Here is a 13899-nt window from a genome sequence, read left to right on the forward strand (position 1 = left end):
CGGCATTTTAGAAAAGTCATGAAGGATCAGCGTATGGTGTGCGACGGCTGCGTGTTTTTCAGTTACGTCATATACATTTAATATCACGTGATATGCGCGATTGGTATGCGACCAGTCTGCGACTCCTGCTCCCGCGCATTCGTGACACATTTGCCTTACGGTACGAGATGTTTGCGCGGTTGCGGGTCCCGCATGACATATAAGTGCTGGGTGCGCGACTCCCGCCAAAAATATTTATTTTCCAAAATGATATGTATGTGTCTTTAATATACATATTAAGGCAAGAGATTATGTAAGATATTCATCAAAATAATATATTTGTACTTATAATAAACTTATATTATTTTTAAATATATTTTCTCGAAGTCAGGTGCGTGCATCGTGAGTGCAGAAAACCAGGTCAGCAGAGCTGCTGTATAGCCAGAGAACTAGGTCAGCAGAGCTGCTGTAGAGCCTAAGAACTAGGTCAGCAGAGCTGCTCTAGAGCCAGAGAACCAGGTCAGCATAGCTGCTTTAGAGGGAGAGAACCAGGTCAGCAGAGCTGCTTTAGAGCCAGAGAACCAGGCCAGCAGAGCTGCTTTAGAGCCAGAGAACCAGGTTAGCAGAGCTGCTTTAAAGCCAGAGAACCAGGTCAGCAGAGCTACTCTAGAGCCAGAGAACCAAATCAGCAGAGCTGCTTTAGAGCCAGAGAACCAGGTCAGCAGAGCTGCTTTAGAGGTCAGTAGAGCTGCTCTAGAGCCTAAGAACCAGGTCAACAGAGCTGCTCTAGAGCCAGAGAACCAGGTCTGCAGAGCTGCTGCAGAGCCAGAGAAACCAGGTCAGTAGAGCTGCTCTAGAGCCAGAGAACCATGTCAGTAGAACTGCGTCAGAGCCATAGAACTGGGTCAGCGGAGCTGTTATAGAGCCAGAGAACTAGATCAGCAGAGCTGCTCTGTAGCATAAGTAGGTCAGCAGAGCTGCTCTAGAGCCAGAGAACCAGGTCAGCAGACCTGCTGTAGAGCCAGAGAAACCAGGTCAGCAGAGCTGCTTTAGAGAGAGAGAGAACCAGGTCAGCAGAGCTGCTTTAGAGCCAGAGAACCAGGTCAGCAGAGCTGCTCTAGCTGACACTGACTGACTTACACTGACTGACACAGATTGACTGCCACTGGCTGACTGCCACTGGCTGACTGCCACTGGCTGACTGCCACTGGCTGACTGCCACTGACTGACACTGACTGACACTGACTGACTGACACTGACTGACTACTCTCTACTACTCTACTACTGACTCTTTACTACTCTGCTACTCTCTCTCCACTACTCACTCTCTACTACTCACTCTCTACTACTCACTCTCTACTACTCACTCTCTACTACTCACTCTCTACTACTCTACTACTCACTCACTACTACTCACTCTCTACTGCTCTCTACTACTCTCTACCACTCACTCTACTACTCTACTACTCACTCTACTACTCACTCTACTACTCACTCTACTACTCACTCTACTACTCACTCTACTACTCACTCTACTACTCACTCTCTACTACTACTCTACTACTCTCTACTACTCGCTCTCTACTGCTCGCTCTCTACTACTCGCTCTCTACTACTCGCTCTCTACTACTCGCTCTCTACTATTCGCTCTACTATTCGCTCTACTATTCGCTCTCTACTACTCGCTCTACTATTCGCTCTCTACTACTCGCTCTCTACTACTCGCTCTCTACTACTCTCTACTACTCTCTACTACTCTCTACTACTCTCTACTACTCACTCTACTACTCTCTCTGCTACTCTCTCTACTAACTCTCTACTACTCACGCTCTACCACTCTCTACTACTCACTCTACCACTCACTCTACTACTCTCTCTCTACTACTCTACTACTCTCTGATACTCACTGTCTACTACTACTCTCTCTACTACTCTCTACTATTCACTCTACTACTCTCTACTACTTTCTACTACTCTCTACTACTCACTCTCTACTACTCTACTACTCACTCTCTACTACTCACTCTCTACTACTCACTCTCTACTACTCTCTACTATTCACTCTACTACTCTCTGCTGCTCTCTACCACTCTCTGCTGCTCTCTACCACTCTCTCTCTACCACTCTCTCTCTACTACTCTCTCTCTACTACTCTCTACTACTCACTCTCTACTACTCTACTATTCGCTCTACTATTCACTCTCTACTATTCTCTACTACTCACTCTCCTACTCTACCACTCACTCTGCACTACTCTACTACTCACTCTCTACTACTCTCTCTACTACTCTCTCTACTACTCACTCTCTACTACTCTCTACTACTCACTCTCTACTACTCACTCTCTACTGCTCACTCTCCACTACTCATTCTCTACTACTCGCTCTCAACTACTCTCTACTACTCACTACTACTCACTCTCTACTTCTCACTCTCTACTTCTCACTCTCTACTACTCTCTCTCTACTACTCGCTCTCTACTACTCTCTGCTACTCACTCTCTGCTACTCACTCTCTACTACACACTCTCTACTACACACTCTCTACTACACACTCTCTACTACACACTCTCTACTACACACTCTCTACTACACACTCTCTACTACACACTCTCTACTACACACTCTCTACTACACACTCTCTACTACACACTCTCTACTACACACTCTCTACTACTTGCTCTCTGCTACTTGCTCTCTGCTACTCGCTCTCTGCTACTCGCTCTCTACTACACTCTAGTACACACTCTACTACTCACTCTCTACTACTCTCTACTACTCACTCTACTACTCCACTACTCTCTACTACTCTCTCTACTACTCTCTACTACTCACTCTCTACTACTCTCTCTGCTACTCTCTCTACTACTCTCTGATATTCTCTCTACTACTCACTTTATACTACTCTCTACTACTCACTCTACTATTCTCTACTACTCACTCTCTGATACTTTCTCTACTACTCACTCTACTCACTATTACTCGCTCTCTACCTCTCTCTACCTCTCTACTACTCTCTACCTCTACCTATACACCTCTACCTCTGTACATGCACACATATGCACATATATGTATATGCACATGCATTTATATATATGTATGTGTATATATGTATGTATGTATATATATATATATATATATATATATATATATATATATCAACTCCTCCTTTCGCAACACCAGCCGGTGTTGCTCCAAGACACGGACACAGATACGCTGGTACAGGTATTTAGCTCAGTTTATTTCCACGCAAACTTCAATCCGGTTCTGACGCGTTTCGACCGACACAGCGGTCTTGATCACATGGTTTACACGAACAGAACGTGGTGCTTTTAAATCATATGTGAGACACCTTACGAATAGACATAAACAAAATACTTAGCGTATAGGCATAGAAAAGATACTATCGCTTTGTTATGATTCTCTCACGTATGCAAATAACAGGATAAATCCTGTACTCTATTACAGACGACAATTTCCAGAAATGCAATATTGCATTGAATACCTCCATATACAATGAAAAAAAGACAAAATCAGATTGTTGCTCAAATGCGCAAAAATAGTTGGTACAATAAAATATGAGGAGATTGACATATAAAAAACTACAATTACCAATGATGTGCAAAATATGCAATATATGTGCAAAATACGCTGAATAGAAATATATGTGCAAATACAGCAAGATGTGCAAATCCGCAAATGAAAATGTGCAAATTCGGCAATATGTATATTTGATGTATAAATACAGCTCGATATACACAACCCCCATATAATGTGGAGAATATGCGAAGCATACATAGTAAACCAACTTAAATGTCCTAAATACATTGTATATGGCACAATTATAAAATAAATCTGGAAAGAAAGAAACAAAAACCTTATACTCTTATATATGTGGTCTAATAGAGTCACAACAAAGATGGCACACTGACAATATGAACAAAGCACGACTAAACACACATAATGTGTAACTATATGAAGGCCACGAGGAAGTTGATAGATGAAATACCCAAAGTGTATACTCATGAAACTAAAATAAAGTGCACGGAAAAAATATGAAATGTCAAAGTTGCTATCCTCACATCATCATGACTATAGAGAATTCGTAATGATGTAACTATGCACGCAAATATTAGTAGACCAGAGGAAAACAGAAAAACAGAAAGAGGACCCATATGTACACAAAATATACTGATGAACCCACTAATATGCAGTACTCAAGGACTCTCATAAGAAATGGTGCAGATCTTCCCCATTGTTAAGACCTCCTGGTATACGGGTATCTAACTCCAATATATATTTACATATATATATATATATGCATGCAAACATATACATATGCATGGTATGTACATGAAAGTTTGAAAAACTCTAATACAAGCAAAGCTAAAAAGCCACCTAATTACAAACCGAATTGCTTTAACTTAAACGAGGGCGAGACCTATTGCATTTTCAATGCTTGTTTACTTTGATTCCATCAAGAAGGCATTCAGATGTGTCACACATTTTCCATAAATTCTGAATGGTAGCACTCTAGTTGCTCATTAGATCACTGTAGTAAAGCTACTGCTCACCACGGAAGTCTGCTGCTGGTATTCAAAGTGTATGTTTCAGTCTGCATGTCAGAATTTTTTAATCAAATGGAAGAGGATTTGAAAAATCAAAATGTGCCCTAATCTTTCTTTCTGCAGCACTAATCATAATTTCTATGGCAAATGATTTAAGTGTTACTACTTTATTCCAATCAAGATGGCATCAGGTGTGCCATACTTTTGTCATAAGTAAGACTGTTAGCGCTCTAGTTGTTCTTTAAAACACTCTGGGACATTGTCATTGGGCTATACTTGGGCTACATCTCGGTGGTATTTGTGCTACATTTGGGCTCTTTTGTCTCTGGTGGCCATCTTGGGAGACTTATTTGTTTTGAGGTTTCCTAATTTCCTCATTTACAACAGTCTCATCAGTAGGAAATACTTTCAGGTTTTTTACTTTCATTCCATCAAGAAGGCATTCAGATGTCACACATTTGCCATAAATTCGGAATGTTAGCACTCTAGTTGCTTATTAGATCACTGGGCTACTGCTCACCAGGGAAGTCTGCTGCTGGTATTGAAAGTGCATGTTTCAGTCTGCATGTCAGAATTTTTTAATGAAATAGAAGAGGATTCGAGAAGTCACTTAAAATGTGCCCTAATTTTTCTTTTTTCCGCACTAATCATAATTTCTATGGCAAAAGAACCTCCTCTTTGTGTTCCTTTTAAATTAAATTAAACTACTCACTCTCTACTACTCACTCACTACTACTTTCTACTACTCACTCTCGACTACTCACTCTCTACTACTCTCTACTACACTCTACCACTCACTCTCTACTACTCACTACTACTCTCTACTACTCTCTACTACTCCCTCTCTTCTACTCCCTCTACTACTCGCTCTCTACTACTCGCTCTCTACTACTCTCTACTACTACTCTCTACCACTCACTCTACTATTCTCTACCACTCACTCTACTATTCTCTACCACTCACTCTACTACTCTACTACTCTCTCTCTACTACTCTCTCTACTACTCACTCTCTACTACTCACTCTACTACTCGCTCACTACTACTCTCTACTACTCTCTCTGCTACTCACTCTCTACTACTCTCTACTACTCACTCTCTACTACTGTACTACTCACTCTACTACTCACTCTCTCTACTACACACTCTCTCCTACTCACTCTCCTACTCACTCTCCTACTCACTCTCCTACTCAATCTGATACTTCACTACTCTCTGTTAATCACTCTCCACTACTCACTCTCCACTACTCACTCTCCACTACTCACTCTCCACTACTCACTCTCCACTACTCACTCTCCACTACTCACTCTCCACTACTCACTCTCCACTACTCACTCTCCACTACTCACTCTCCACTACTCACTCTCCACTACTCACTCTCCACTACTCAATCTCCACTACTCAATCTCCACTACTCACTCTCCACTACTCACTCTCCACTACTCACTCTCCACTACTCACTCTCCACTACTCTCTCTACTCATTCTCTACTACTCATTCTCTACTACTCATTCTCTACTACTCATTCTCTACTACTCTCTCTACTACTCTCTACTCACTCTACTACTCATTCTCTACTACTCATTCTCTACTACTCTCTCTCTGCTACTCTCTCTGCTACTCAGTCTCCACTACTCACTCTCAACTACTCTCTCTAATACTCACTCTCTACTACTATCTACTACTCACTCCCTACTACTCTTTACTACTCACTCTACTACTCACACTTTACTACTCTCTACTTCTCACTCTCTACTACACTCTACTACTCTCTCCTACTCACTCTACTACTCTCTCCTACTCACTCTCTGCTACTCTCTTTACTACTCTCTACTACTCACTTTACTCTCTACTCTCTATTACTCATCCTCTACGTCTCTACCTCTACAGCTCTACCTCTCAACCTCTCTCTACCTCTCTACACGCACACATATATGCATATGCATTTATATATATATATATATATATATATATATATATATATATATATATATATATATATATATATATATATATATATATATATATATATATATGAACACAGAGCATTCACCAATTTTTCTCAAGGAAAAGAAAGAATGCACGAACTCCTCTTCGTCGGTAGATATCGTTTTATTCAGTTCTCAAATCTCCCTTATGTCATGACGCGTTTCGGCCGGCGAACGGCCTTGATCGTATGTATACATACATACATAAATGCATGCATACATATATGCATGTCATGTACATAAAATTTTGAAAAACACTAATAAAAGCAAAGCTAAAAAGCCACCTAATTACAAACAGAATTGCTTTAACTTAAACGAGGGTGAGACCTATTGCATTTTCAATGCTTGTTTACTTTGGTTCCATTAAGAAGGCATTCAGATGTGACACATTTGCCATAAATTCTGAATGGTAGCACTCTAGTTCCTCATTAGATCACTGTAGTAAAGCTACTGCTCACCAGGTAAGTCTGCTGCTGGTATTCACAGAGCATGTTTCAGCCTGCATGTCAGAACTTTTTAGGTCTCGCCTGATCCAGCGCTTGCGCTGATCTGGCCGAGACATTTTGTATACAGGCTTTTCGAAGTGCTGCCGTGGCCTAAAGCTACAGTGCACGTGAACGTGCACGCGCGCAGCGCCATGTGTCTTTCCTAGCACGCGATCGTAATCGCGATCACGATCACTTTCAAAGTGACGCGGCCGCGTTGCCAAAGCTTGTTCTGTGTGAACTCGGGTGGGGCCACTCCCACCCTCCTTGGCCCATGCTTTGCTTGACAATATGAGGCACCAGTTCACGAGGAGGCAAACTGAAAGCGTTGTTTTGATATCTGCAATAGTTCAGAGGAGTTGAACTGCATTCCGAAGACATCGCTTTGAAAACGTGCGTTTGTGTGTTGCCCCGTTTCGGAGATTGGTGTCTGCGCTGTTTGTGTAGGTATATTTTTTCCATTTTGGTGTAGTGTGCGGTATATGTCTGGTGTGAATTGTATGTAGATGCAAGTTGACTTGAGTGTGGATAATATGTGTTATTATGACTGTATATACTTTTGGGGTGGTGCCGCTCGTATTTGGGTGTGTGTATGGAGTTTGTGTGCAAATAAGACCCTGGGAGTTGTTTTTTTCCACATCGGACTAAGCGTTGTGCTCCGGACCATGGCATGTGTGTTCATGTGTGCTCTGTGCAAGCGATGCCCGCTTCGGAAACACCACGCCCTGTTTCTTTCTTCTTTCTTTTTTTACTTTATTGGTGAGCGCGGCGCCTGCTTCACGGACACCGTACTCTAAAATACAATAGGTCTTGCTTTTGCTAAAGTTTGATCAATTGGTATTGTAAATGACAAGGCCGTTTAATATTAAAAAAGCCATTGCCATTTACAATGCCAATAGCTCAAAATCTCGCTATTGCGAGACCTATTGCATTGTAAATGCTTGTTAATGAAATACAAGAGGATTTGAGAAGTCAAAATGTGCCCTAATTTTTCTTTCTGCAGCACTAATCATAATTTCTATGGCAAAATGAACCCCCTCATTTTGTTCCTTTGCAAATTAAATGTTTTAAGAGTTACCAGTTTATTCCAATCAAGATGGCTTCAGGTGTGCCATACTTTTGTCATAAGTAAGACTGTTAGCGCTCTAGTTGTTCTTTAAAACACTCTGGGATTTCTGTCATTGGGCTATACTTGGGCTACATCTCGGTGATATTTGTGCTACATTTGTGCTCTTTTGTCTCTGGTGGCCATCTTGGGAGACTTGTTATGAAGTTTCCTAATTTCCTCATTTACTAGAATCTCCTCAGTAGGCATACTGTCAGTTTTTTACTTTGATTCAATGAAGAAGGCATTCAGATGTGTCACACATTTGCCATAAATTCAGAATGTTAGCACTCTAGTTGCTCATTAGATCACTGTAGTAAAGCTACTGCTCACCAGTGAAGTCTGCTGCTGGTATTGAAAGTGCATGTTTCAGTCTGCATGTCAGAATTCTTTAATGAAATAGAAGAGGATTTGAGAAGTCACTCAAAATGTGCCCTAATTTTTCTTTCTGCAGCACTAATCATACATTCTATGGCAAAATGAACCCCCTCATTTTGTTGCTTTTTAAATTAAATGTTTTAAGAGTTACCACTTTATTCCAATCAAGATGGCTTCAGGTGTGCCATACGTTTATCATAAGTAGGAGAGTTAGCGCTCTAGTTGTTCTTTGGAACACTCTGGGAAGCTGCAGTAGAACACAAAGGAATCAACTGACAGTCTCTGCCCTTGTTGGATGTACATGTGTTACTGAGAATGTCAGACTTCATTCTCACATGACTAAGAAAGATCATGTGAATGTACAGAAAATATGCTCTCAGTTTAGCTTATAGATCACCTTCCAAACCTCTGTGGGAAAAGCAGGTGAAAATAGTTTTCTCTCAAACATGATTCATGATATCCCAGCAGAAGGCTTTTTCACATGGTAAAATCACCTTAAAACACAATTCCTAAAATGAGTATGGTACCATCAACAAATGATTTATAATGTAACTAAAGTCTTAAAACCTTCTATTAACTGCAATGCTTTTTAATGAGGTGCTATCATGTATATTGGTCCCAAGATGGCTGCCAACACTTCTTGGATGAAGTGCTGACAGCCAATCAGATCTCACGATGAGATGTGTGGTTAAGCTCCGCCCAGATATACATGTGATTTTACTTTTGATTATCTCAGGAACTACTGAACGGATTTACACCATTTAAGCAAAAGGCACAACTCTGAACCAAGGTCTACCTTTCTGCCAAATTTGGTGTAATTCCGTTCAGCAGTTCGGGCTGTAGCTGCGTCAACAGGTCCTATGGGAAATTGCATGGGGAAAACGCGTTTTGGGACCCCCTTTTTTCTCAGCCCCCGCTTGACAAATCACCACGAAACTTTCGGGATAGGAGCGGACTGGAGCTGGCCAAGAGTTTGGAAAATTTCGCAAAGATTCGTCAACCGGCGCCAGACTTATTGGGAATAGAATGTTGCGGATTTCCTATGGAAAATAGGTCCTAACTATTACTACCTACTGGCGACCGCCAGTAGGTAATATATGTGTGTGTGTGTGTGTGTGTGTGTGTGTGTGTGCGCGTTTGTTTAGTGCGTTTGGGTGATTGTAATGTACAAAATGCACTGGTATAAAAAAATAAAAACCTAGAATTCAGTTTTACAGTTCTCAGTAACACTAGGATTATACAGCAAGGTTATCTAACTTTTTGTAGGCAGGCAAATTATGTGGCGCATTCTCTTGCAGTTTATGCATCTATTTGAGCTGCAAGCTACATTTTTGTGAAGACTGCAAACTGTGGCTAATTTGGTCAGTCCATAATTATGTGATAAATGCTGCAGGAACAGAATTGCATAGCTCCACCTGCCTGCTCCATTGTTTTATTAGCAGTCTATTTATGAGAGTTAAACCCCAAAACAGTAATCCCAATCCATGTCCATTGTTAGCTGCACTTTGATGAAAACAACTTCATGCGATGTACCCCCAAAATAAACGTGTAATGTAAAAATAAATAATGCTTAACATGTTAATATGGTTTTAAATTGCCATATTGTGATTCTGGTGGCATAGCATTTAAACCTGCCTCGTCATTGTTTTTGATGTCACTAGAGCCCCTCGATAGCAATATTGTACCATGTTACAAAGTTCCCCATTATGCACCCTATATCAATATATAATTTCTGTATACATACACTATTTACTCCAATATGTAAGTTCTTTATGAGCAACTGTTTAAAAACAAATATTTGTTACAAATATTTTACTTCAATTTATATTGCTTAATATTCATCTTGCAAAGTTACATAAACATATATGAAGTAATGCTTATTTTACTGTTTTCCTTTTTACATTTCAGTACATTTTTCCATTTCAAATTTTAGCAGCAAGGATCAGCATGAACTATTCCAGAACTTATTACAATATATATTTAAAACCTATTTTCCCTACCTGTTTTACTTCCCCAATTAAGTTATTTTTATTAAGTTACTTTGTTGCACAGTTACTGCATAAAAATGCCTTGCTCACACTATGTGTTCTCTTCAGAGACATGAGCGCTATGCAGAAAGGCCTGCTTTACTGGAGCTTGAGAGATTTGTAAGTATGTTATTTTAACTGTTTTTTGATTCATTTAGCTTTTTGCTCCTCTTCCCTTCTTTTTTCTGTGATCTGTCCGAAATGTGTTAATTGCTCCATTCAAACTGTAAAGAAATAAATGCTTCTCCCAGTTAGGTATCGCAAGATGCGTCTTGAACAACACCGAGATCTTTTAAATTCAAGACAAAGGATTGTCACAGTGCCAGTGGTCATCCATGAGTTTCATTCTTCCACTGTGTCGCCTATCAGAGTAAAGACATGATCTGCTCCATATGGAAGCTAGTAGATTCACTCCAACGAAGGTAGTAGATGAGGGGCTATGTCGCTCTTTTATTGGCCAATAAGGCAACCTGGACAACAGGACTCCCAACCGGCCTCTGCTTTCAAAAAAAAAAAGTGGAGCCTAACATGTTACTGACTTCTGCAGCAAGATCAGCCTTTCTGAGGCACCAGCATCTTAGAACAATGTGGAGACAGTTTTGATTATCTTCTGTTCATCTACTATCCTGCAGCGTGGAAAACATGAATGTCACTATTCAGTTAATCCTATTTACTGAAGTTGTACAGGAAAAATGTTTGTTCTGGTGCAGAGTACATGCCTGTGCAGATGGCTGCCTTTCTGTTTATACTTCTTGCCTTCCATTGGCTGTTTAGGTAATAGCATTTGAAATCGTTTCGTCTGCTTTCATCTTGAACTTGTGCCTCTTTTATGCTAATTATGATTCTAAGGTTTTCATCTAGATCTAATGGTGATGGCTTGAACTACACTCTAATTATTTAATTGAGTTGTCAGTATGATTTTAATATCCTTCTGTTGGGTGTATGTGAGCTGTACTCTGATATTGAAGTTAGTAATGCATGTGTGAAGTGTTCAATTCAGCATGCTCTTTGTGCTTATGACGTGTGTCTCCTTAGTGGCAACTACTGTTGGTGTTAAGTTCATATGTGATGTTTGCTCTTGTGTATTTCTATGAGTTTGCAGAGGGCCTCCTAGTTTAACAAGACGTTAAGTGGTAGCCCACTGTAGGTCTTGTCAGTGTTGTTTTGGATGGATGTGAAATGTTGCATCGTGTGTGTCCTTGACTTTTTAAGTAAAATAACTAGCATGCTTTATTTTTTTATAGCATATTATATTGGCAGTGACCACCATTTATAGAAACCATGATTTAGCTGGGCTGTATTGTGTGCTCATGAGATGTATCTAATGTATTTTGTTTCGTGTAGCTGCTTACCCTAGCTTAGTAGCAATGTTCGTAGCTCCGTTGTTAAACATATCGTGTGCTGCTTCTCTTTTCCTAGGAGCGCCGAGCATTGGAGAGAAAGGCTGCTGAGCTAGAGGAAGAGCTAAAGGTAACCTATTAGATCAATTTTAATAAACTCTACTTATCTGACATAAGCATTCCACATAGCATGAAGGATGAGCTGGTGAATGCTTTTCCCCACCAATTGGCAGATTAATACTCCCGAACTTCATCACTGCTGATCCACCAGAGATCTCCCCGTCTTGTTTTTAGAATGTTCTGCTAAGTAATGCGCACAGTGAAGGCATGTGCTAATTGAACAAGTAAAGGGCTGCTAGCATCTGAAAGTGTTTTGTGCGGATTCTCTTCCAAAAACTGGTCCCAAATTATCACATTTGCATTGCTCCCACCTTTACCTCTTTATTGTAGTGGAAAGAGTAATGCAGGTGGAAATGGCTGCATGTAAAAGAAAGGTTCATTATGCCTGCTATGCAAATTAATTACTGGTCTAAACTAAATGCACCTAGTGTTCTGATTGTTATGCCTGTCAATTTTGGTTATCCACTTCTGAATGTTTAATTGATTCATATGTTCTTTTCTAAACATTCTCCGGTGTTGGACTAGTGATTTCAATAGCCTTAACAGCAGAAAATAAGCTGAACATAATTTGCTAATCTATGAAAGATCTAGTTCTGGAAATTTACAGTGTACTCTAGTGTTTTTTCTTAGGGCCAAAGGCCATACACTTAGCTCATTCAGATGAATACGTTATTGGTAGAAAGAGTTGAGTGGACAAACTCATTCCATTTACTGGTATATCATTCTCCCGCAACACATTAACAAGACATACTTGCTAACTACAGTTCTTATTTTTAGCACCTGGCTACTGACCTCCTTTAGCGGTCAGTTGCGAGTGCTTATGTGATACTGCATTTTACGTGTGGTGACACTGACGTTCACATTATGACTTTAGTAAAGTGGAAACCTTGCAAACCTGAATGCCAGTTTGAGTCTGTCGCTTATCTGGTTAAGGTTTTTTTTATTGCTATGGAGGGTCCAACACATACAGGACCTGATATATTTTATTGTATACAGAATGACTACCCATGTAGTCCAGTTTGAGGTCTCGGACTTGAGATTGAGGTTTCTGCAGTGGTAACTGGGGATTCATTGATCATGGCATTAAGGACGACTTACAACTAAAGATCAGGCAGAAGCTCTGTCAGGAGCTTTAGAGGTGCACAGAGGACGGCAACCATTTACATATCCAAGATTTTCCTCTACTAGAATTAAGTGACGCTAGATGCTGCTTTGACAACAATATGAGTGATTGTGGAGCAACTGAAAGTTAGTGACGTTTGGTCAAAAACAGAAGGCGTATCAGTATTTTGGAGCTGAGTGCCATCTTATTAGCTCTGGTGACTTTAAATGCATTGCTGGAACAGTGGGCACTCCTTACATGCATACATATTAAGGCACCTCAGTTTGCAGGAAAACATTATTTAAGCAACTGCTCTAAGCAGAGGGTAGCCTTCTGTCAGAGGATATCTTTATCCAGATCTTCAGTCTCAGCAACAGGAAATTGGGCATGCTGCTGTCTGTTTCACCGGTACTCTACGAGGAGGGACATGGGTTCAGCCTCTTGCCCCCATATCTGGACACTCAATTACTGTTTGGCTCCCAAGTGGCTGAGATTTGATCGTGGCGCTTTAGAAATGCATTGATGTGCTTATCTTTTATAATTTTACCTGGAATGTGGAGTATTGTTTTGTGAGTTGCCAAACCTACGGAAAATTGTAGGTTATAGGGTGGTGCTTTGTATTTGTTTGTGTATTTGTTTTGCTCAAGTTCATTTGAGATCAGAGTTGTTTTTTAGGTATCTCACAACTGCTCAATTAGGACTTTTACTGAAGTTGCCCAATTAGTTTCTCTACATTTTGAACCTTTGCTTAGACTTGATGCCAGATGTCTTTCTTGTAAAAGGCTTTAGCTGGTGCAGTAATTTCA

General features: G+C 40.4%; 1 protein-coding gene across 2 annotated transcripts in view; it reads left to right on the plus strand.

Annotated features, from left to right (window-relative positions):
- PPP1R12C (protein phosphatase 1 regulatory subunit 12C) overlaps positions 1-13899 on the plus strand; it is a 1231266-nt gene that overhangs the window by 1091983 nt on the left and 125384 nt on the right. For both annotated transcript variants that reach the window (XM_085616407.1, XM_085616408.1), the window contains 2 exons: positions 10601-10651; positions 11951-12001. In XM_085616407.1, coding sequence (XP_085472533.1) covers positions 10601-10651; positions 11951-12001 — 102 coding nt within the window. The remainder of the gene's footprint in view (positions 1-10600; positions 10652-11950; positions 12002-13899) is intronic.

This window comes from Triturus cristatus, chromosome 7, assembly GCF_964204655.1.
Source record: "Triturus cristatus chromosome 7, aTriCri1.1, whole genome shotgun sequence".
NCBI classification, from domain to species: Eukaryota; Metazoa; Chordata; class Amphibia; order Caudata; family Salamandridae; genus Triturus; species Triturus cristatus.